The sequence below is a fragment of the Alligator sinensis genome, unplaced genomic scaffold, assembly GCF_000455745.1.
Source record: "Alligator sinensis unplaced genomic scaffold, ASM45574v1 scaffold510_1, whole genome shotgun sequence".
Taxonomy (NCBI): domain Eukaryota; kingdom Metazoa; phylum Chordata; order Crocodylia; family Alligatoridae; genus Alligator; species Alligator sinensis.
This window is the reverse complement of record NW_005842052.1, coordinates 1,662,880-1,687,870: the sequence shown is the minus strand read 5'-3', so window position 1 is coordinate 1,687,870 and position 24,991 is coordinate 1,662,880. Positions and strand designations below refer to the sequence as shown.

The window sequence follows — 24,991 nt, the reverse complement described above, 5'->3', positions numbered from 1 at the left end:
AGATATCCTCTAATGAATCACAGCCTAGGTTATCAATCTAGATTTCAAGGTTAGATTATGATCTTTTATGTAGGGACCTACTCAAATTGTGATTTTCCATTTTTTACAAAAAAACACAATTTGATGCGATTTCTGCAAAAAGGAGCATTCCCTGCGATTTTCAGCAAAATCACCAGAAAAAAAAAATACTGAAAATAAAATGCTAGATCCCCGGTGGGAGCTAGCAGTTCTCACAGCTGCTGGCATATGGAAAGAGAGGTAATACAGCAGCCACCTGCTCCTCCCTTTACCTCTAATTGGCTAAGAGGGCTGCCCGTGGTCTGGCCCTGCCCCTTTCTGCCAATCAATGGCAGGGGATGGAACCAAGTAATGCCAATCACACATAGGCCACAGAGCTTTGATCAAACTGTCTAATTAGTATAGGTTTCTACCTGGAGTCCACATGAACAGGGAGGTCTGAGCTCACTAGTAGATCAGAGCAAAGTCTGGCTGGACCGCGAGCATTTGCATGGTTCTGGAGCCTATGGTGTAAATACCGCTGTTATTCCTCTCCCTCTTCATCCCCACTGAATTCAGCAGATGAGGAAAGGAAGGAATGAACAGAGGTGGCAGCGCTTACCCCCCACCCCAGGCTCCAGAGGTGTAACAGTAAGGGTGCCAGCCAAAGCCCAAACTAAGAGCTCCTGTGCATCACAGCCAAAGTGGGGTGCTACCATGCCACCATGCTCCATCTGGATCTACTCTGGCTGTGCCCTTTATAGCTAAGAACAAATGATTAAGCATATCAAAAACCGTTTATAAAACTGAGATCAAATGTTTTCATCTTTGCGATTGTTCATGGTTTTACTAACTTTTTTTTTTTAATCTGACTTTTACCAGCATCATCTTAATGCCTGCCAACCTTCTTCCAAACTTTGTGTTCAAATAATCTGCCCCAAATCATTTTAATTTCTCTGCTCACACTCGAATTCCACTATTCTTAAAGGGGAAGTTATGTCTTCTGCAGAGGCATTAACAGCCACAGCCATTTTTTCAGCAACTAATACCTCTTCTCTTTGCACCATCATCTTATCTGTAGTTTACAGCATGGAAATTACTTCCTCTGGTTGATGGCTAAAAATGATATTTAGAGGTTTGCTTTTGAGAATTGGCTTGTAGGTAAAGTAGATAGGTATTAGAACAATGGTCCAGGCCAACAGCAAGGGTTAACGGATTTCTAAAAGCCTGTTTGTGACAGTTTCCTTCAAGGTCCACTGTGTCTGACACAAGCAAGCAGCAAGCACACACAGAGGCTGGGAAATTGAAGACATGTACCACATTGTTCCATGACATGAGATAAGGGACTCTGGCACATTGGCCTTGTCACAGTGCCCAACTGTAGGGCCTTTGGGATTCCTGGTTTTGGGAAACAGACCAAATTAGGAGAAAACCAGGAAAGCCCAAATTAGGATGACTGCGTGTGATGGGTTTGTGAAACAAAGTAATATGCTGACAGGACAGTACATGGACAGTATGACGACCATAGGGAAACCAATCAATGGTGCCCAAAGATGAAGAGTCATCATAAGAGAGAAAACATACAAAAGGAGAGATTTCAGAGCAGCAAAGGTCCCTGAGAGGGGAACCTAAGGCCACCATGGACAGAGGGCATACCACTAGTCCATCTCACGAACCCCACTGGAGGGGGTGAGGGGATGTAGGTCTTGGCCTTCAATCTCCAGGCTGATGACATCTCACATTCAAGATATAACCTCAGAGTGAAGCTTGTAAACTGGCCAGATGTACCTTCTCTCTGATGACAGCCCTGGGACTGGTAGATATAGAATTGTTTGCATTACTCTTATCTCCTATCATTGTGTATCAATAAAATTCACCTATCATTGAATGGAGAGGTTGTGGACAGTCTGATGGTTTGGGTCCATACAGGACAAGGTATCTGGGTCAGAAATCCAGTGCCAACACTGGTCAGCCGGTGCTCCATGATGAACTGTTCTCAGTGCAGAGAAGGCTGCAAGAGAATCCTAGACTTTAATTATTCTTCTAGTAATCTAAAGTGATCCTCCTGGTCTTGGCACCTGTCCTTGGTATCAATATACACCACAACAATGGGCTCCTCATTGCCCCCCATGAGAGTTTGAGGTGACTTATATGAACCATCACCTTTTTATAGGCAACTGTGGCCATATCATTTATTCAAATTCATCCGCTTTTTAAAATGTCATTCAGACTTCTAAGGCATGTTTCCCTGCACATTTACAGTTACTTTGTGAACCAATACAAAAAAAAAAAAACAAAAAAACAAAAAAAACCCTGTTCATTGTAAATATTCACTCCCTGTGAATTCAAAATGTAAGCTGTGTTGTTTGCTTGTGAGGGGTGAGATCAGTTATACAAGATTGTTCCTTCTCCCTCGCTGGATGCATGAACTTCCTATAATCAGACAAAATTGGCTGAGCTTATCTAGGTCTCTCCTAACCATGCAGTTAGTACAATTAAATATATTACTGACAAAAATCCCTGCCTCTGAGAATTTTAGTTTTTTTCAAAGAAAGGGAAGACTTTATGGTCATGTGACAGAGACTAAAGGAATCTAACATCCATTAACTCATTCTTTTAATGGAATGCAATGGCATTGCCTAAGATATTATTCCTTTACTAAAACTTAGTGGATGGGTATAGAGCAGTGGTTTTCAAACTGTGGCCCGTGGATCTCTGGGGGGCCACAGACTATGCCTAAGGGGTCCGCAAAAGATAACTATGATGAATCAAAAGTATGTGAATGCACAAACCTACAATTCAAAGTCTGCACCTCCATTCACAATTTCCAAAGGGATCCTCACCTCCATTTGAAACTTTATAGGAGTCCACAAATGAAAAAAAAAAAAGTTGAAAAGCACTGTTATAAAGTGAAGACGACCTAACTGAACAGACTGTTGTTGATACAAATCATTTGTGTATGCATGCCAAATGCTGCTCGAGAGAGACAGCTACAACCTTTCTGGCTCATTTAATAACTTTCTGATCTTTTGCATGTCCTCTCCAGAAGGAAAAAAGCAAATAAACAAATAGCATTATAAAATGGCAGTCTGTCTAGTGGCCATAACGGTAGATTGGGCTTCAGCTCCCAGGGGTCCTCTTTCCAGCTCTGCCACTGACCTTGTAGAAGCCAATTCACCTTAATATCTACACCTACCTCAGAACAAATTAAGTATTCTCACTAAAATGCTTTGAGCTCCCAGGATGACTATTCAAGATGACTTTCTTTTTTTTAAAACCCAGCATGTCTATATAGCAGGTCTGACAGATTTTCTCTTGCAGACTCAGAATTATCAAGTACCTTTAAAAAAACAACAAATAAAAGCAATATGCAATGGGAAGATTCCTCTCCTGTCCTTGCTTTCACGGCACCAGGATTAGTGTAGGCAATGAACTCTGGCAACGACTGTCATTCTCACCCTTATAATACAATTGTCATGTTAAATGCCAGAAAATGAAATCTGCACTCCTGAAAGCTGGGCTTGACAGTTCTGCTGTTGACAGACTAATGCAGCCTTGGCTATGATGTGCCCGCTGACAGATGGCTTATTTTCCCATCTTAAAATATGTATTTACCGATCTGATAAGGAATGTGTTATTTCCATGGAGAACTTTAAAATGGCTCTCACCATAATGTCATATAAACGGATGTTCACAAGCCATCCTTTTATTACACTCTAGGATTACACAAATTCCCTACAATTGAAGCTTGACCTCTGCCATGTCCATGTCAACAGACATGTCCACGTCAACCGATCCTGCTTTGTTGATTCCACACTGATGGTGGGAACAGGATGGTCCATCACTTGCCTGAAGACGGTCGTGCACTCTGTGTTAGGCCTGGGATCGTAAGCAGGCCCCCCCAGATAGAGAAAATGGGGACCAGGGGAGGTCTAACCTATTTCTGTCAGGAGCAATGCTGAAGAGCAAGAAAAGGAGGAAGTAGAGGAAGAGGAAAGGAGAAGGCCATTTGGGGAGATATGGGACCTTTGCATTTTGTCAAAGCACATGGGTGCTGTTCTTTGGAGCACTGCATATTAGCTGACTAGAGGTAGAGGCAGATATGTAGAGCATCTAGGGGAAGATTGAATTAAATATATATTTTTAATGGCATAGTGAGTCAGTCCTCTATTTGTTCTGGTCTAGAACACCAGAAGCAGTAACCTGCATACAAAAAGCTGTTGCTTTATTTAGGAGGGATAAAAGAATAGGAGGATGCAAAGAATCACATTACTGTTGTTAGAATGGGAGTTGTTCTGTTGGCTTAAAAATGGTATTTAAAGGTCTGTTTTTTGGGAATTGGCTTATAGGTATAGATATATGTATTATAAGGGGTCAAGATGGGCAGCAGGGGTTAAAGGGATTTCTAAAGAGCTTGGGACACATGCATAGCCTTCAAGGCAGATGGGCTGTCTAATACAACAAGAACAACAAGGACACAGTCTAGGAAACAGCCTAGGAACCAAAGGAAGTATGTACCATACTGTCCGATAACACAAGATAAGTGCCACCAGCAACAAGGTCCCTGAAAGCAGCGGGGGTAGAGTCCTGGTTTTGGGGGAACAGACCAAATTAGGAGAAGGCCTGAAAGGCTACGTGGATATGTGACCACAGAGAGACAACCAACCAGAGATAGCCATGGATGAAGAGTCATCAGGAGTCATCAAGGAGGAAGGAGAATACAAAAGAAGAGACTTGGGAGTAACAAGGAGTCCCTCCTTTTGTCCCATCCCTCCCTTTTGTCTTGTCCTTCCCTCCCATCCCTCCCTGTTCCTTCTCACCCCTCTTTGCTGTTCCTCCCTTTGTCCAGTCCCACCGCATTTTGCTCCCTGAGAGGCGTCCCTATCTCCATCCAGGTCCCCTGGGAAGGGTCCCCGAGGTCACCATGGACCGAGGGCATACCAGTAGCCTGTCTCATACACCCCACTGGAGGGGGACTGTGGGCCTTGGCACCCCACCTCCAGACTGCTGACACCTAAGAGAGAGAGCCTCAGAGTGGAGCCTGCATTCTGACCAGATGTACTTCGACTCTGATGACAGCTCTAGGATTGGTAGATATAAAATTGTTTGATTGTTTGTGTTGTTGCTTTTTTGTTGTTACTTTGTATCAATAAATTAGCCTATTATCGACTGGGAGGTGTTGTGGTCTGTCAGAGGGTTGTGCCCACCCGGAACAAAGGTACAGGTGCTGGGTCCAAATCCAGTGTCAACAATTCTTGCAGTTTGCTGGGTTTTTTTTAGTTGGGGGAGAAGGGGTTTTGGGATTTTATTGTTTTGATTAGATTTTTTATGCTACCTGAACATGGGATTCAGACTTAAGATGCAGAAAGACAAAGGAAATCCATGTATAGGAAAGATGGCATGGGGGGAGAAGTACACAAAAAACAGTAATTTCAGAATTGTAAGCTTGATTTTGAATATCTGTTAAATCTTGAACTTCCAGTATGAATGGCCAAATATTTAACGATGCATCTCAGAATGCTCCTTTTTCGTAGATGTTAGGGGCAGGAAGGGACCTCTGGAGATCATCAAGTCCAACCCCCCGTGCTTGGATGGGAAAGACTGTTGGGGTCTTCTAGGGCAACATGATGTAGCAGGTAAAGCAGGGAGTTGGTATGCTGTGCTTCCAGCTTTTCCACCAGACATATTGTAAAACATTAGGCAGGTTATTTAAACTCCCTAATGGGACTGGGCCAGACCACAGCGGTCTAAATTGATATAGTTGCAGTGTAACTGGCTACAAGCATATTAAGCATGTCGAGAATAGCCGATCAAAAGTGTGACAAGTAGTAACTGGGCTATTAATACAAAAAAAAAATCTTCTTTCCACCCATTCACTTACATTACATTTACATTATACTGAGAGCTATATGACATTTCCACCATTGAAGGGATCATCCCTATTGCAACTGCAAAGGCCATTATGAGACAGTCTCTATGTGCAAGATTGCTCATGTACTGAAGAAAATATCAAGAAATAATTAACAAAATCTAATGTATGTCCTCCCAGAGCATTTAGACATGTTGCCATCTCCAGAATAAGGAGAATGGAGCCATTTCTGACATTTTGCATGATCTTTTACATCCAGATTCAGTGCTCTGCAGAAAGACCAATACAGACTTTGTGAAAGTTATGATATACGGTAATGTAAGGGATTCATACTGAATACTTGTAATAAAAAAAAATAGTTAATCTAAGCAGATACACAGAATGCAGTGGGATTTCCCCTCCCTGCCTTCCCCAAGCTGTTTAGCAACATCAGTGCATCTGTTTGGAAAAGCAAGAAGCAAATGGCAGAGGCATTACTTTGCTGATTTATTTATCCCCTGATCCACAGATGATACTTCATCATGGGTGCCCTCCTCCCATCTGTCGGCAATGTTGTGGAAACATTGATCAATATATACTGCTCATACAAGGCTTTGTTAAAGCAGCGACCTGACCAGCTAACCTGAGAAATGCATGAACCCCTTACAGAAACACAACTTGGTATGTGGGCCAGATGTGCGCTCCTACCAGAAGATGGGAAGGGGAGACGACTGTACAAGGTGTAGGATGGTCCAGTACCAGGATAAGGCTGGAACGGGTACACCCAGATCAGCATGTGAATCAAGAGCCCATGGTACAGGATGGCTTAAGATATTCAAAATACGGGTGTAATGCAATATGTAATTTGTTTTAATCGTTGCAGAAGAGGAAGGTTGGAAATGATGGGAATTGTAGTGGCCTAAGGGAGGTGCCAAACACCTCGTCACGGCCATAAATGCATTAACACCTGGTCCAATATACTTGTTAGGCCAAAATATATTAGGGCTGTGCTTTTAGATACTAAACCTGGCTGAAACTTTGCCACCAAACCAAACCTGTGGCATTCTCAAAGAGGAAAAATGGCATTGGGAATCTGATGACTACATCTTTTTGGTGGCACTATGGTTCCTGAGACTTCAACACTGACAGCACATCCATAACACCTACACAAGGAAAGCAGACATGACGATAGGCACCATTTCATAAGACACTGTCCCAATGACTCATTAAGCAAAACATCCATTTCACACCCTCTATACCGCACACACTGGAAACAGCTTGGAAACTGTTTAAATAGTTCACAAAAGGCTTCCGCAAAGCTCATTTCTTTAAAAGAAACACTAAAAATAGGCATTTTCCAGCTTTAGCATAAGCCACAAAATAGAGCTGTGAAAGAATAGCCAAGTAACTGAGATTAAATTACCCGGTACTTTGCAGACAGGGCTCTCTGTTTCTATCTTTCAGGCCAGGCTACATACAACATACATCCAACTTCTTGTTCAGAGATACGCAGGTATGATTATACCAGCCAATTTAGCTTTAGATCCCTGTGCTGTAGACTTGATACAGCCCTACCCGTCTAAGGAGTGCATAGACCTGAAGCAATCACACCTCCCAGTGCCTCTGCAAGATCTGTCCTGTCCTTAGTAAAGAGCTGGAGAAATTCAAACCGACAGAAATGCTGTAAATGACCTGATTTACAGAGGCACGGATTACCTGCAACTACCACTGGAAAGAAATGAAAAATACCTATAAGATGACGGCTCAAAAGCACACAAGAACAGCTCCCAATTCAGTCCAAGGGTTACTAACAAGGCTGGGGCTCCTTCCACAAACCAGTGCCTTGGGGACAGGGGCACCAGCTTTAGAAATGCAAGTGCACTTAGCGCGAACACGTAAGTGCAAGGCTGCTCGGCACACGTGCTGCCGGGGAACTGCACGGCTGCCCACGCTAGTGCCAGCAGAGCCGTGGATCAATAGGATGCGATTGAGTATCTGGCAGGAGACATGATCTGCACTGAATAACAGGAGCTAGAACAAAAAGAAGCAGGCTCAATGGCCAATGGCAAAGCGGGGTCGGAGGCTTTGGTAAGACGGTGTATAGCAGCATATGCCTGAGGCTAGCAGGTAGGACACGGGTAAATGAACCAGGGGGGCGGGCAGCAAGCTGCGTAGGGCAGCAGCAGCCTGCCTGGAAAGCACAGACAGGATCTGAAAACTGGAAAGTGCCATTAGGTTTTATTCTCCCTGTATTTATTGTTCTAAACCAGTTCCTGACAAAGTTAGGAGTTAACCCTTTGAAAACTGGTTTGCAATTTGCTTGTTTCATTGGCTCCCACTGCTTCCTAGCAGCGAAGGGCAGTAATAGCTGGTTATTGTACGAGCTACCCCAGGGTAGCTGCCTGCCTGTCCTTTTCTCCTCCTAATATCATTTGTATTAGTATGCTTACAGATACAAATGACACTGGGGTTTATGTTCATCTGTCCATGTCTTTAGATGGGGAATAGAAACATAGAAAACTAGGGTTGGAAGGGAGCTCACAGGGTTATGTCATCCAGCTCCCTGCTCAAGGCAGGATCATCCCTAACTAAACCATCCTAGCCAAGTGTCTGTCCAATCTGCTCTTGAAAATGTCCAGGAATGGAGAATCTGCTACTCCTCTAGGGAGCCTGTTTCAATGCATGAACACCCCCGAGTCAAGAAGTTCCTACTAATCTCCAACCTAAATTTCCTCTGCTGCAGCTTGAAGTCATTGCTCCTAGTCCTGTCCCTTATAGCCACACAGAAAAGTCCATCTCCATGCTCTCTATAATCACCCTTCAGATACTTGAAGACTTATCAAATCCAGCCCCTGCCCCCAACTCAGTCTTTTCTTCTCCAGACAAAATAGCTCTAGTTCTTTTATCCTTTCCTCATAAGTCTCATCTCTCAAGCCCCTGAATATTTTTGTTTCCCTGCACTGGACTCTTTCCAAACTGTCCACATCCTTCTTGAACTGGAGGGCCCAAGGATAGGGGGTGTTTTGGTTGTTTGTTTATTTTGTTGGGTTTTTTTAATTAGCTACATTTAGGTATATTAGGGTCCTAGGATGGGTCTCTTATGCACTGCCCATAATACAAATAATAAGTATAAGTTAGGGCAGAGGTAGGCAAAACAACAGATCTGGCCGGTGTCTGGACTCCATTTCCCAGCAGCCCCTGCCCATACCTCTTGGACTGGTCTACATGCAGACCCCAGGAGTGGTGGGAGCCGCGACAGCGGAGGGCTGCAACAGCCCCGTGCATGTTCTCAGGGTCTCTACAGAGACCGACCCAAACGGTGCTGGCAGGGCATGTGGCTGGGCAGGAAGCTGCTCCGGGGCCAGGCCCCAGATCTTGTGGTGGTGACAGCATGGGCCAGAGCCAGGGTAGAGCCCACATGCCGCTGTGACAAGTGCGGGTTTTGCAGGCAAGGGCATGCAGGCAGCAGATTGCAGCACTGCTGCAAAATCCCAGCCCCGGAGCCGCTCCCTGAGCCCTTCCAGTGCCATGGGCTCCATGAAGACCCCGGGAACATGGGGCTGGCATGGCCCTGTCACTCATGGGGTCTCTATGAAGACCAGCCCAAGTGGCACGGGCAGGGGCTGCTGGGAAATGGGAGTCTACTGTGGGCCCAATCCAGCCCATAGCTCGAACTTTGCCCACGCCTGAGCTAGGGTCATCTAGAGTTGCACCTTCAGTTTTCTCAGTCGTGGACAGACAAACACTGCAGACACAATATTAGCCTGACTTGTTCTGGTTCTTTTCACCACAACCCCAAAGACAGGGAATTTTACAGGCAAGGTCTCAAACCTTGAAATGCTAGACAAGGGCTCCAACCTCAGCTTCAGAAAACAGCTCTCTCCTATATTGTCACAGACTTGATTGCCCATGAAAATGGGGTAGAGGTGCCCAGAAGCAGCACAGGAGGAAGAAATGACATTCATCCTTGTGAGGTCTGGCCCAGCATGAAGCCAACTAGTCTCAACTCTGACTCTGGGCAGGTTGCAAATTAGATCTGTTCAACCTTGATGCAGATGTATTGCACGTTTCCAACATCAGGAGTGCAGTTCAATACAAGAAAAAAACATTTCTGAAGTGGGGTAAGTTAAATTAAAGGCCTGTCAGCTTCACAGGTCCTGTGAAAATCAGGTTCTGTTTTAACCATGCGCTAAACATTACAAATATATATTTTCACTTTAAAGGAGCAATGCTGAATTATGCCAATGGAGGACCTGCTCTTCCACAGAAGTTATACTACAACTGACTTAATGGCTTTCAGTGCCTTGCTACAGGAAACTGTGTCAACTGTTATCAACTACAAGCAATAATGTCTCTTGTTTCACGGGATTCTTATCAACAGGTACATGGGCCCACTGGCTACAGAACAACTCTTTGTGCTAAAGACTGTGCACATTAGGCCTGTGCAAAGCAGCTAGTATTCACTTCGGATTCAGATTCAGCTGATTTGGGTGATGGTGATTTGATTCGGTGATTCGAATCACTGTCCCGAATTGATTTGGCTGAATCTGATTTGGAGATTTAGCCACAGCCGAATCTCTGAATCGGCGTCATCCCCTGCCCACTCTCAATGGCTGTCCCACCCGCTCTTTCAGGTCCTGGCTCTTTAAAAGAAGCCTGCATTCACCAACTGCTGCTAGGCAGGGGGGCAATCCCCACTGCCCCATGCTATGTGGGGGGCTCTGCCATGAGTCCCCTGACCCCCACCTGCTTTCCTAGCCCCACCCCCCTTGGCTGCCCTGCCCTGCCCTTAAAAAAAAAAAAAAAAAGCCTTTGTTCACCAGCTCCTGCCAGGCAGGGGGCAATCCCCACTGCCCCCCGCCCCGATTCTGAGAGATTCAAATTGATTCAGACCTTTGAATTGGTCTCCTGATTCGATTCGGTTTTGGAGGTTTGGCCACCAAATCGAGCCGAATCTGCTCCGAAGCGAATCAGCACCTGAAGCTTTGCATAGCCCTACTGTACATCACACCAGTACATTCCCATATTTCTCCAGTCTAATATCACTGTTTATCACTATGCTTGAAGGTAAGCTGCTAGCTCTTTCATCCAGCTGAAATTAAATTCATTGTTGAAACCCCCCTACTTGCAAATAGAGCAAGTGAGCAGCCAGCAGCTGCCTTTTTCATTATTTGTATACTGAGATACTTTGGCACCAGCCTGCAGATATATCTCTCAATCTGTCCTGTGTCCTGAGTTTCTTTAGCTGGATACTGTGCTTTTGTTCCTCAATGCTGGCTGCTATTTGTTTCAATCTTTTACCTGAACTTTTCCGGTGCCCTTGCTATTTCTCCACAGACGGATCCCTCTCTTTCTCTCTCTCCGGCAAATGGGAACCTCGCATCCCACAAATGCCCTTGTCTTTAATTAGGGAATCATTAAAGTCTCCCAAACGATGTGGGGGTGGCAAAGTCTTCAGCTGAACCTAAGTAGCTATTGCCTCTTCTGCTTCTTGGTTTTGGATTAAAATAAACAAAACACCACCATCCTTTACTTCGACGTCCATACAGTCTCATTCTATATGGAGTCACAATACTCATCTGACACCTTTAATGGATATTTTAGTGTTCTTGACTTTATTCCCGATATCAGCCTCTCTCTCACTTATCATCCTTCTTTCCCCTACATGAGGGTATGAAAAAAATATCTTTTACAATCATTTCCTCATCTTTTGTCCCCATGGTCATCTCTGTACACAGACTCAATTACTGCTTCCTTTGCTTTCATGCTTGTGCAAGGCTTTTTGTCATTCCCAGTAGCCGGAGTCCTTACAAACTGCCTATTTGCTCTGTTTCTAGGGGCTGCTTTGTTTGCCTGTTAATGAGGCTCCCTTTCCTTGCCATGAATTTTACTAGGCTGACCACTGATCCTATGTACATGCTGGGTAAAAACAGGTATGCAATAGCAGTGAATATGGACTTCTGAGATTTCAAGCCCTGGCACTATTGAGCATGTGTGACTGTAGAGGCATATAACTTGTAGAGGTGTGCAGAATGGGCCCTATTTGATTTAGATTTGCCCTGAATTGGGGATAGAGATTCGAATTAGTTGATTTGGATCACTGTCTCTAATTCAATTCGGCTGAATCCAGATCTGAAGATTTGATGCTGATTCGGAGAATCAACGATTCAGCCACAGACACAGCTTTAAATGTTTTTTCTACATACCTCGAGGTACCAGGCGTGGCTTGTAAATGCTGCGATGCTGGAGCAGATAGAGCATCCCATAGGAGAGCGGGGGGCACCCCCACACGCTTAGCAGTGAACCCAGAAATGGACCGGAAACTTTTCTGGTCCACTTCTGGGTCCACCAGGCAGCACGCTGGGGGGCCCCCTGAGCCCCCCCCCAGCACAGTGATTAGCTTTGCTGGGGGCCCCCCTATGCCTCCTGGGCTCCCAAATGCCCCTCCCCCCCCCAGACCCAGGAGGCACCATTTGCTGAGCCGGGGGGTGGGGTGGTGGGGCGTCCCCTGGCGCACCCCGCAGTGGACCTGGAAGTGAACTGGAAGCGCTTCTGGTCCACTTCCAGGTCTGCTGCTGAGCGCACTGGGGAGCCCCCCGTGCTCCTGTGGGATGCTACATACACCCCAGTATAGCATCATTCGCAAGCCGCCGGGTACCTAGAGGTATATAAGAAAAAACATTTAAGCTGTAACTATGTCCACATCTCCGAATCTTTCTGAATCGATTTGGAGGGTTTCGGTTTGATTCAGAGAGATTAAAGGGTCCTCTGATTTGATTCGGATTCAGAGATTCGGCCACCGAATTGGGCTGAATCGAATTAGGGACTGAAGTTTTGCACAGCCCTAATAATTTGCCCTATAACTGTGAAAAACCTGGGGAGATTATCATACGTACAACAAAACACACATACCTTACACCAACAAGAAGTTCCTTTTAGAAAGTACTAAACCTTTTCAAAAGCCAATACCTTCATCCCCCTCTCTCCTCCCTCAGCCTTGTTCTTAGAAACACCAAAACAAAGACCCCACCTCTCTTTCCTGCAGGGGGGTTGGACTCAATGATCTACAAAGGACTCTTCCAACCCTAACATCTATGAATCTATGAATTGTAGGAGAAATGCAAATAACACTTGCATATGCACAGATGTGGGCAACCCCCAGCACGAAAAACTTCAGCCAAAATACTGAGTTTGTCAAACCTCTATGAAACTGAAACCAGGATATTATTGCAATTAAAGTAGGATAACTTTAAAAGAAGAAGCTGACCTCTCCCTCTTTTATATATATCTGACCCAATTTGACAAAATTAATAGCACATATATTTTATACCTCGCAGGGCGCATCCACACACGCAATTAATGTGGAACAATAAACTTCAGCACTTATTACACCAAAGTTTACTGCTCCCAGGTGTGCTGTTTGACTGTGTGCCCACGATCCCAGCATGTTGAGTTGAGCTGTGCAGAGTAGCCCCAGCTGGCAGGGGGCTCCAGGGGTCAACCTGCCAGCCCGGGGCTGCTCCGACCCAGATCAATATGCTGCAAAGGGGCTGGTTGGGACATGAGGGTGCTTTCGTGTGGGGCCAGCTGGCAGGCAGCCTCGCATGGAAGCACTCTTGTACCCCAGCCAGCCCCATTAGTGTCTACACATGTAAATACAAGAACTCCCCTGCTGTGTTTATTAGTTTCCTGCAGCTGAATAGGGCTGCATGTGTAGACACCGAGATATTTACTGTGGAGCTACTTCAGCAGCTCATGATAAGTGTCTCATGTAGACATGCCCACAGACATACAATACTGTTACTATAGACCATGCTCCAGAATCATTCTTTAACACACCAGCTTCACCCCCACACTTATAATTATGGGTGTTTGATATAGTTCTGATAGTGACCATTGCAACTCCAAAAAACACTAAGGTCTGTTTTACTATAGGAAAACTTCTGGCTGAGCACATTGTTTATGAAAAATCCAGAAGCTTCAAGATAAAGGGATGCAATTTGATGGATGCTGCAGAAAAGGAGGAGATAAGAAAATGCAATAAAGCTGGACAAGAGAAAGTCCTTTGACTTTTAATTCAGCTCCAGAAACTCTTCTTTAAGTGTGTCAAGAGACTTGTGTGCTTGTGCAATAGACTCCTTTGCTAGTAATAGGCTAGGTGCTGACCCATTGCTACCCTGTCTGAGAGCAGCCTATTGCATCCAGTAAAGCAGAGGGCTCCTTGCAGCATGCACGTTTTGCTTTTGCACTTGGATTTCCTATAGACTGGCTGTATCAGAGTATCCTTAGCAGGTTTACTTACAGTTATGGCAGGTAGCTCCCATGTAACCCGTTTCACTACAATCACAGTAAAAGGTGGTCCAGGACTGAGAGCATTTCCCTCCATGTTCACAGTAGTTTGGCAAACATCTAATTGGAAAGATTAAAAAAAAATAATTGTCAGTGTTTCGGTAGAGGTAATATATGCAAGGAAATGTTAAATTCTCCACCCCCTTCCCCAAGCCAACAGTTTCCTGTGGCTGCATCACCGCACAACGACTGAAAGACTATTTTCTTCCTCTGATCTCGTATCCACTTGAAACAAAAGCATTTAAAATAATAACTGATGAATTCATTCTGGGTGGTATAGGGAAGTCCTTAATAATAGAACACACTCACCTTGTCTCCTGTGCCTAAGGAATTAAAATATCCTTTTCATTCACATCTTAGTCAAAGAGGCCACATACTAGGTGGGGGAAAAAAGGCTATAGAAGATCTTGTTTCAAAAGAGAAGACTCGCACACAAAAAAATATGACTTTCTCCTTTGGTAAAATCTGCATTGCTACTGTAAAAAGAAAATCAAGCTGTACTTCAGCTGTGGTAGCACAAACAACATGCAAGCCTCAAAGCAAAGGGGGGAAAAAAAATCTGACTATGTATTCTGTATTCTCTTCTTTTAGTTGCTGTTCCTCCAAAGTATTATTGCCCAACAATCATTAAAAGAAGAAAGAGGCATAACAGCATGCGACAAGGAAAGTGAGTAACAGCAGAAGCTGTGGGAGACAAATCCAATCGAAAGTGCAGCAGTCTAAATTCTCATCTCATCTACACGGCTGTAAATCCACAGTTGTTCCAGAGACTTGAATGGAGTTACCCCAGCATACCAGAAAGCAGAGCCTTCCCTGATGTATTTATTCCTACCACATCCTAGATCATCCCTCTTATATTGTATGCTTGGTTTTGAAATCAAGGCCCTGTTGATACAGAGTGAGTTGTGCAGCGGTAGGAGGATGGGACAGCAGGACAAAGCATCCACTTCAAGTGCACCCACGCCACACTGTCAGTTCCTTTGTATAATTCCCCAGCTTCAAATCATTTCTCTGGCCCTAACCCTCAGCTGATACAAATCTGCACCGAAGCCAATGATTCTCCGTAGATGTACCCAATCTGAAGACCCAGACCTACATTTTCCTTTTATTTGCATCAGGTACTTAATATCCCAACATTATTCTTTATTTCGTTCTGCACATCGGAGGCACTCCTGAATCTTGCTTGCTCTAGGACTCTGACAAGTATGCTCATAGCCTGGCAAGGGTCTCATTAAGCATAGAAGTAGCAGATACAAAATCTTGCAGGAGACCTACAGCAGCTGTCTCTGTGATCTACACTGCCCCACCTCTGATGTTTCTGTCAACCCTTATCGAGTTCAAGGCCACTGGAAGCTGCCAAGCAGTGACAGCCTGTACAGATTGTTTTTGGAAATGGGAGAACTACTCTCTCGCTCAGCTACAAGGGCAGCTCTTAGGTGGAAACATTTTTGCATTAGTGCACAAGGGCATTGTTTCACAAGGAAAACCGCAACGTAAGGTTTGAGCTATGCTAAAGCTCATCAACAATGGGGAGAATGAATAGGTAAGTATTGGCTGAAGCCCAAGTTTTTAATGTGCTTGCAGAAGGCATCATTTATGTAAATTAAGTGACTGTTGAAAAGAAAAGAAAAGAAAACTGCAGGACACATTCTTGCTTTTGCTTAGCCCCAAAAGCCTTGTCCAAGAAAAGCTCAGGTTCTGGTTAGTGGTTTCTCTCATGGATCAGAATTCCCTGCTGGCATGAAACAAGGGGAATCAGCAATGCCCTTCAACTTCCTATTGATATTGGGTAAATGGCAGAGTGGATATGGGTTAGAGCAGCCTCTGGACTGCTCTACTTAACAGTAAGGCCAGGCCCAATGTACGGTTTCCTGTAAGAACAAGGAACTATAAGCTGCTCCACTTCACTTCTGTGACATGGAGCCACACTTGGATGCAGGGGGAGAAACTGTGCCAATAAGCTCCTTGCCTGACATAACATGTCCCCTGGAGGGTTTGTGATGCCCAAGTCAAAGGACTCAATCCCGGGATTGAGGAGAGAATGGGGCGGTGAGGCCAGCTGCTTTATGTAAGGTTGTTCCACTAACCTGTGTCCACCATGCTGCCTCCTTCAAACACTTCGATGCTGTACTCTGTTGGCTTACAAATGGCATTTAAAGTTCTGTTTTTTGGGAATTGGCTAATAGGTATAGATATATGTATTTTAAGGGGTCAAGATGGACAGCAAGGATTAATTGGATTTCTAAAGAAATTAGGAGATGCACACAACTTCTCATGGCCCTGAGAACAGACGGGCTGTCTAGCACAACAAGGCCAACAAATGGACATAGACTGAGAACGAAGTGGGGCATGCCATAACACGAGATCGCAGTCCTGGAAATAGATGGGCTGTCTAGCACCACAAGACCAACAAGGACACACAGTCTAGGAAACAGCCTGGGAACCAAAGAAGTATGTACCATACTGTCCAATAACATGAGATAAGCAACACCAGCAACTAGACCTCAGAGAGCAGGGGGGCCTAAGTCCCGGTTTTGGGGGAACAGACCAAATTAGGAGATGGCCCAGAAGGCTACGTGGACGTGTGACCACAGAGAGACAACCAATCAGAGATAGCCATGGATGAAGAGTCATCAGGAGTCATCAAGGGGGGAGGAGAATATAAAAGAAGAGACTTGGGAGTAAGAAAGGATCCCTCCCATCCCTACCTTTGTCTTGTCCATTCCTCCTGTCCCTCCCTGTTTCCTCTCATCCTTCCCCGTTTTGCTCCCTGAGAGGGGTCCGCCAGGAAGGGTCCCTGAGATCACCATGGACCAAGGGCATACCAGTAGCCTGTCTCATACACCCCACTGGAGGGGGGCTGTGGGCCTCTGCATCCCACCTTCACACTGCTAACATCTAAGAGAGAGCCTCAGAGTAGAGCCTGCATCCTGACCAAATGTACTTTAACTCATAACAGCCCTAGGATTGGTAGATATAGAATCGCTTGATTGTTTGTATTGTTGCTTTTTTGTTCTTACTCTGTATCAATAAATTCGCCTATTATCGACTGGCAGATGTCATGGCCGGTCTGAGATTTGTGCCTGCCCAGAACAAGTATAGGTGCTGGGTCCTAATCCAGTGCCAACATACCTGTTACGGTGCATTCAGGAGAACCAAGCAGTATAAAGTGTTGCCAACTTTCATGATGTTTGGTGTTGTTCTTAAAGTTTACGCTTTGGGGTATAAACTAAGTTTTCACATTCCCAAAGTGGAGACTTTAAGAACAATGCCAAACATCATGAGAGCTGGCAATACTGAGTGCATGTAGTGACTGCAGGAATTATACTGCTAAAAGACTACGTAGGGGGTGAATGTGGAGAAGTAGGAAAGAGAGGAGGCACAGAAAATTTGGGAAGCAGGCCATGAAACTCAGCAGATCTCTTGATATCCATCGGTGCCTCTAGAGAGCAAACCACTTCACTCCCCTTTCAGGGCAAATCCTAAGAGAGATGATGGATAACGTATGTCAACAGGGCCTAAGCCAATCTGATGACTTTATTTCAACATTATGGAAAAGTTGACCCCAAATACCAAGAGAATCTGACTTTCACCCTCCAATCCCTTTGACAGGGCTAGTCCAGATGGACTTGGGCAAAACCCAATGCTGCCATGTTTGCATTTATCAAGTTCCCTTGGCCAGAAAGATTTCAAGCACTTGAACAATATTTCACACACACAACTCCTCCGTCTGGGCCATTATGGCTTATGTGCAGGCAAATAAACTGAAGCCCAAGGAAGCCAAGTCTTTCTCAAAGTCATGCCAGGTCATATATTTCACCTGGGAATGAGGCACAGGTGTTTTCAGTGCTGTCTCTACCCAAGTACACTAAGTTCATGCAAAATGCTTAAGTCATCACCATGGGACTTTAAACATCTATGTGAAATATGGAAGACACTTAACATCTCTGTGCCAGATTAAGCCCTGCATTGGTGTAATGATAAGGATAAATATACCTCGCCTCACCTCATTTCCTCTTTCCCACTGGGACCTGGCGTAGCCCCCTGGCACAAGCTAGAGCAGCCTTTAGGTCATCCTACATGTCAGCACTGCTTCCATGTCTCCTATTGGGCTTGCAGAGGTTTAGCTTTGCTGGGGATCAGGTTTGCTTTGCCATGGCTCCTCCCACACTTGATACAGCCTACCCCCTTTGCCATTGTGCCAGAATATGCCCTGCGCCCCTTCCCATTTCATAGGCCTATGTTTCAGTTATGCCACCGGTGAAGTAGACACAATTATACCTAATTCAAAGGGGACTTGGAGCGAATAAATGCTTGATGTTTGCACAGCTTTTAGAAGAGGTAAATTGTCACTCACTGCACTCTGTTATTATCATCGCTCACAGCATTAATGCCATTAATGGATGGATATGTTCTTCACCTATTTATGAATTACCTCTTATTAATTAACCCATGCAATGAAGATAATTACTAATGATCAGAGGTTAGCAAAGGTCCACAAATGATGCTTAGGTGCCCTTATTCCATTAGAACAGCTTTCCTTTAAATGACTTGGAAAGATGAAGGTCAGTTCTTGTTTCTATTTGTTTTCTAAACACATATTTCCCCATGACCACCCTCCCAATAATGCTCCTAGTGCCAGCCAAATTATCCATGTAAGCTCTTAACGACCTTCATAAATTCAAAATTAGGCTATTTTTATTCCTTACTATTTGTTTTAATTATCACCAACTTCATTGATCTCATTTTTTGGTCAGATAACTAACACTTCTAAAAGCTTGTGAAACCAATTCGTGTACAACTCCGCTCTGACAATTACCATAATCCCATTGTAGCCCAGCAGTTGTGTGCTCATTAAAGGTTTAATTTATCCTAATTGCTGTCAAAGCCAATATTAAGAAACAGCTATGATGAAAATTAATCAAGAGATGGGTAAATTATGGGATGCCTAAGTCCATGAATGTCCTGGATCCCTGGTTTAAATTACTTTGTTTATTAGTAGTATTAGCATCATTAGTATTATTAAAATTCCAACCACAATCCCATTGCACTAGGCACTGTACATCGTAGCAGACAAGTCCTGCCACAGATCATTTGTAATTTAAATAGACAAAAGAAAGATTTTCTTTTTCCACGAGGTCTTGGGATAGGTTGATATCTAGTGACTCACCTATGGGAGTCCTTGAGAGGGCTGGGAACCGAACGCTGAGCTCTGAAATACCAGCCCACTCTCTTGAACAATCGCATATCCCATAAAAATTGATTATAACAGTGACATATTAGCTAGGTCCAATTTCCCTTTTTTAGAAGCACCTCATAAAGAAAAGCCAAGCTGGAATACAGTCATCTGAATGAGCCTCAGGCACAGCCCAAGCAAAAGCCATCGCCGTCTTTGGATGAAACATCCCGCTGTACAGATGCACGTGCGTTCATCCCTTTGACTTCAAAGGAAGAAGTACACACTCATCTAAGGGCAGGCTGTGGTCCTTTGATAGTAATGATCAGTGATCAAAAAATAACAAAGATAAAATGACTTGAATGGAAAGACGGAAGAAGAGCTAGATGTTTGATGTGAGGTTTGGCATGAAATAAGTTCAGTGCTTTCATTAAGCATTTAATGGGCTCTGGTTGGTGTCCCATAGTCATTGCAGCACATCACATGCACACAGGTCTCTCATCTTTCCTAGCTGTGGGGGGAAACCAAATAAAAAAAGAAAGACGGATAGGGAGAAAGAGAACAGCACAATATAAAGACTCCACTGATTCTCACCACTTTGAGATGCTTAAAATCGGTGACTCGCTGACCTCTACATATATATAAATCACCTGAGAAGAATAATGTAAGCCTGAAGTTAAATATACCCCAAATCAGAGTAGTTTAAATTATATTATGTTATATACAAGTTTAGAAAGAGCATGACTATATACACATTATAAAAAAAAATATAGAAAGAGACTTTTCATTGATAGGTTGGTATATAGCATACTAATATTAATACCAGCTGGTGTATGCATGAGCTTGTTCACCCACCCGCACAGATGTAACCATGCTTATCGGTATATATTACAAGCCATCCCTAAGATGGGACAAACTAATGTGATTCCATTGAAGTCAACAGACCTAAGCCAAAGGACATCACATAAAAATCTTCTCCTTCTCTATCCTATCCCATCCACAGATTTTAGATTAGTTCCCAAACATTTCTGAGTCAAAAGCCCCCAACAATGCTTGGGAGGTAGGTCAGTACAATTTACAGGGACAGAACAAAAATGTACCTCTGGTACTCTGTGGCTTTATAAAAGGTGAGGAAATCTTGAAAAGCTACAGGGCAGCAACAGGTGAGAGGTTACAAAGGAGAAAAATGAAAAAGGGGAGGGGGAAAAAAAAGCTTAAAACAAAACCTGGGAATTTTTCCTTCCAACACAACCTGTAAAATAATAGGAAGCCAGGAGACGATAAGTGAATTCCCATCTTGGATATCATTATTCTGTTTAATTTTTAATGGAAATAAATAAATCATTTGGTATAAAAGAATGAAAAATGGCATTTATACCATTAAATATAAATATAGGTCAGAAAAAGGTTAGAAAACATGAACTTTGAAATGTTTTTATCAGATTGTTATTCCCATTTGTTAACTAGTTCTAGTTTCTACCCTCACCTGTCTGTCTACTATACATTATTGTATTGAGGACCTTTGGCACCTGTGTTGAGAAAGCAGGTGATCTGCAAGTAGATCATGACTGCTAAGGCACAGTAGTGGGATGGGGCCATCCTGGGACTGGTGTTGTTGAAAGGAACCCAACCCATTACCTGGGAAACAAGGATTTAAGTTTTAATTGCTTTGTTGTTAAACTACTTGCATTTTTAATAGAGGTAAATGTTCCAAGTGTTTGCGATGGGCACCAGTGGGAAGGAATTCGCATCAATAAATAGATAAAGATAAATAAACCATTGAGTGTCCAGCTGGATGCTTAAATTAGAATTCACGATTCCACACAGTCTCAAGCAACAAATCCATCTGCAAAGATCAAATCACTAAGCAGAAAGCTGAGGCTATTACAACCACAGGCATCTCTATATAGGCAGTCATCAGTATACCATAAAGTGACTTCTTACGTGAATGCTGAATGGTGAAGGGAACATCACCCAATTCCCTCTTGAATCTGGCCCCTGAAAACACCGAGTCCAGGAAGTATTGCAGTGATCCCCAGCAACAGCATTGGGAAAATGTCAGATGAAAACACTCTAGCACTTACTTCTCTTACCTGGATTATAGGTACAGGTATCCCTCGCTTTATGGTGTACATGCATTCCTGGAAAATGGCACACAACTCAAATTTGCAAAAAGGGAACCCACTTTACAATGTAACAAATAGGGGCACGTTCCAAGACCTCGACTGTCCTGACCCACAGACTCATTTCTACCACATTTACAAGACTATTTTGGTACTCACCAACAGTACACGCAAGCACAGGGCACTATCCTAATGGGGATGGCAACTATAGAAACATGTCACAGACAACAAACGAGGAGCACAGATTCACACAGGAGACTATATTTTGGTGCACGTTGCTCCCACAATGCACCGCACAAAGCAGATGACTTCAGGCTTCCACCACACTGATCGCATCAGTGTGAATTGACCTTGAATATAATGAATTGTTGGTATATAAAAAGGCATTGCATAAGAGTGAATTCTTGCATACAGAACCTGCATAAAGCGAAGGAAACCTGTATACCAATTGGTTGGCTATTGATAAGAGGAGAGGAGACAGGTCTACAGTTCAGACTTCCATTATTCATGTCTAAAGCACAAGATGAACATTTATCCCGGTGCCTATTTCACTTCCCAGTAGCACAAGTTCTTGCCCGTATGCCTGCTAGGGCCAGCTGACACGGGGGCGACGTGGCTATATTAGCCAACGGTCCATTCTGGTGCTTGCTGTGTTCTCCTCCATACCCCTTGATTAAGCTCACATACGTGTACTGTTAAAGCTAATAAAGCCTCTTCTGATTGACTAGATTCAATTTTAGGGAGAACCAGATAAAACAAGTTCCTCAGTGATCCTGAAATGTTTCCACTAACTACAAAGTGAGTATTTGTGAGATTGCCATTTCTGAGAAGGAGGATTGTTTCTCTCTTAAGGATCTGGAACGTCTCCTTATGGCTTTCCTGTTTTCCTTTCTTTAATTCGTTATCACGCTAACCAAGCAACCATCTTGTCTGCTTCTAAAGTTTCTAATGGTTTGGCTGAGGAAACTTAATTTAAGCACACAGTTGCACTATAGCAATGGCGAAACCATGCCAGGTCACATAATTCAGTAATTACCAGCAGTAAAACTAAAGTTACAGCATGCCCTGTTACAATCTGTATACTATTTTGGTGGCTTCCCAATAATCCATTAATAATTAAAGTCTAGGGCAAGGCCTTTTAACAAGCTGTTTCCTGTTATGCCTTTTCTTGCTTATCTAAATGGTGGACTTTGCCATTTGCTTGGCTGGGTCTGTTAATTAATTTGAAGCCTTTGCTGAAGGTGCCATTTGTAATACTTGCAGAGTTCACGTTGCGCCAATGAAGATAGATTTTGGCCTCCTGCCTCAACCACACTTGCCAAGGCCTTTAGTATTGCCAGCTCTGGCCATTTTACCCATACTACACGATTCTCAGCAACCAGAACTCATTGTCTTTGCAAAGCATGCTAACAGTATGGGATTTTGCTAGTTAGCATGAGGCTGTGCTGCCAATTGCCATCTTGATTTGCACCTGAAGACTGATGGAAGAAAAGCTAACTAACAACGTTGGCCGGTCAATGGCTCTTATGTTCAAATGTCCCCACCTAGCTCTGAAACTTTTACTGCTTTATATCAAATCTCCTTCATTGGAAGTTTTCAAGTGCTCTAATGCCAGTTGTTAGGCATGGTTTAGCAGTACTGTATGCTGCATTTGTGCAGGGGGTTGGACTACCCGACCATTGAGGTCCCTTCTAACTCTGGGATTCTATCAGTCTTTGACCAACACATTCACAACATTAATCAGTCCTGATAAAAAAGTGATATTTCTTTGTCCTAGGATCTCCCAACATTGCCCCTTCTCTACAGGGACCTCACTTGGAGGTAAAAGTGTTGGTAGCTCTCAGAAGGCCTTTCGACCTTCTCCCCAATGATAAAAGGTGGGCAGCTTTGACTTCTCAAGCTTACTAGAAGCAGAGAGATGCAATTATTGTCTCCAGTTCATGAAATTTGGGGAGGAGCTTGCTCTGTTCACACTACCGCTGGGATATAATCCATAAAAGCAAGTGTTAAGCAGATGTCATCATGAGCCTAGCATGGACCTTGACTACCTTACGTTTGGTAAATTGATTCATCCTGCTTGCTTCAGATTAGACATATACCACCAATCTTTCCAGTAAATACAATGGCTGTTACAAAAGTTGAAAAACCAGGCTGGGGTCTAGATACCACTGTGATATGCAAGTGCAGCCTAAAAGCCTGAACAGGACAGGGCTGTAATAATACCTGACTTTATTCTGCTCTGAATTAAACTATTTCTATAGACCAGTGTTTCCCAAACTCTTGATTACAGGGAAGACTTTTTTTTTTTTTTCTGGATTAAAACTGGCAGTACACTTTATTCACTCATTGCAAGACAGATCTGGTCCATGGGCTTCATCCCATGGACAGTGCAAGCCCAGATGGGGCCTGATCTCTCCATGTGGAACCCACTTGGTGGGGGACAGGGTTCGAATTACACTTTGACTCTTGTAGGGGGGTATTAAAAAAAATTGGCCGGGGTCAGGGATGTGCGCATGGGTCCCCATGAGTACCACAGGGCTGGCGTCAGCCAGAAGGAGCCACTGCCACTACCATCGCGTGGGCTGCTTAGAAAGGCACGGGGCAGGATGGGGGGCTGTGCGTGGTGGTGCATTGGCTCCAGTCTGTTGCAAGGGAAGAGGGGGAAGAGGGTGCTGACTGGCCTGTGGGATGGTTTTCGTCTTTTATGGGTAGGTTGTTGTCTCTTATGGTGGGGCTCAGCACCTCAAGCGTCCCTGTAATTTGAACCCTGGTGGAGGACACATTTATCTGCACAGAGCCAAAGTGCTGATCCAGCTGCATGACATCTGCCCGCCAGAGGACCAATCCAGCTGTGCAGCATCCATGTGGTAGGGCTTTCTCCAGCCACCAAGAGCCCACCTGATTCAGACCGTTTTTTAAGGCATGTTTCTGCTGCTACTGTGAAATACCATTTGAAATCACGGCTATACACTATTGCAATATATACCGTCCTTGGTCACTGCTCTAGATGTCTGTGGTGTTTGCATAAAGCAAAGGCAGGAATAATATAAAGTGCTATTCACCCTATAGGGGCTTGGTGGAGAAACCAAGCAATGCCCTAAAGACACTCAAACGTCACCCTCAATTCATGTGTCGAGGGGGATAAAAAGTAGACTGCTCCTCACCCAGCTCAGCCGCAGGGGCACAGGTTGTCTAATTTTGGTGCCCTTACTCTTACAAGCAAACATATTTTTGCTGAATGATTATCACAGAAGGAGCCCATAATGTTGCAACAGCTGGCAGTGCTTTGACTGGGTTTCATTATGCTTCCTTGCCAGGCAGCCCCCGAGTTGTCAGACAGAGCAGCACGAGCATTAGCTGTGTTATCAAGCCAGTTTTAAATATTACAGTAGACATGATGAAGACAGCAGGTCTGGCCTTCTGAACCACAGGGCTGCAAATAAAAGCTGAGCTTGAATTTCCAGGTTCAGAGGGAGAAATGAATGAGTTTTCTTCTTC

The 24,991-nt window shown here is 44.1% G+C and overlaps 1 protein-coding gene across 1 annotated transcript in view; it reads right to left on the bottom strand.

Annotated features, from left to right (window-relative positions):
- Positions 1-24,991, bottom strand: part of CNTNAP5 (contactin associated protein like 5) — a 446,813-nt gene that overhangs the window by 139,026 nt on the left and 282,796 nt on the right. The window contains exon 11 of the mRNA XM_025203314.1: positions 14,148-14,254. Within this exon, the coding sequence (XP_025059099.1) occupies positions 14,148-14,254 (107 nt within the window). The remainder of the gene's footprint in view (positions 1-14,147; positions 14,255-24,991) is intronic.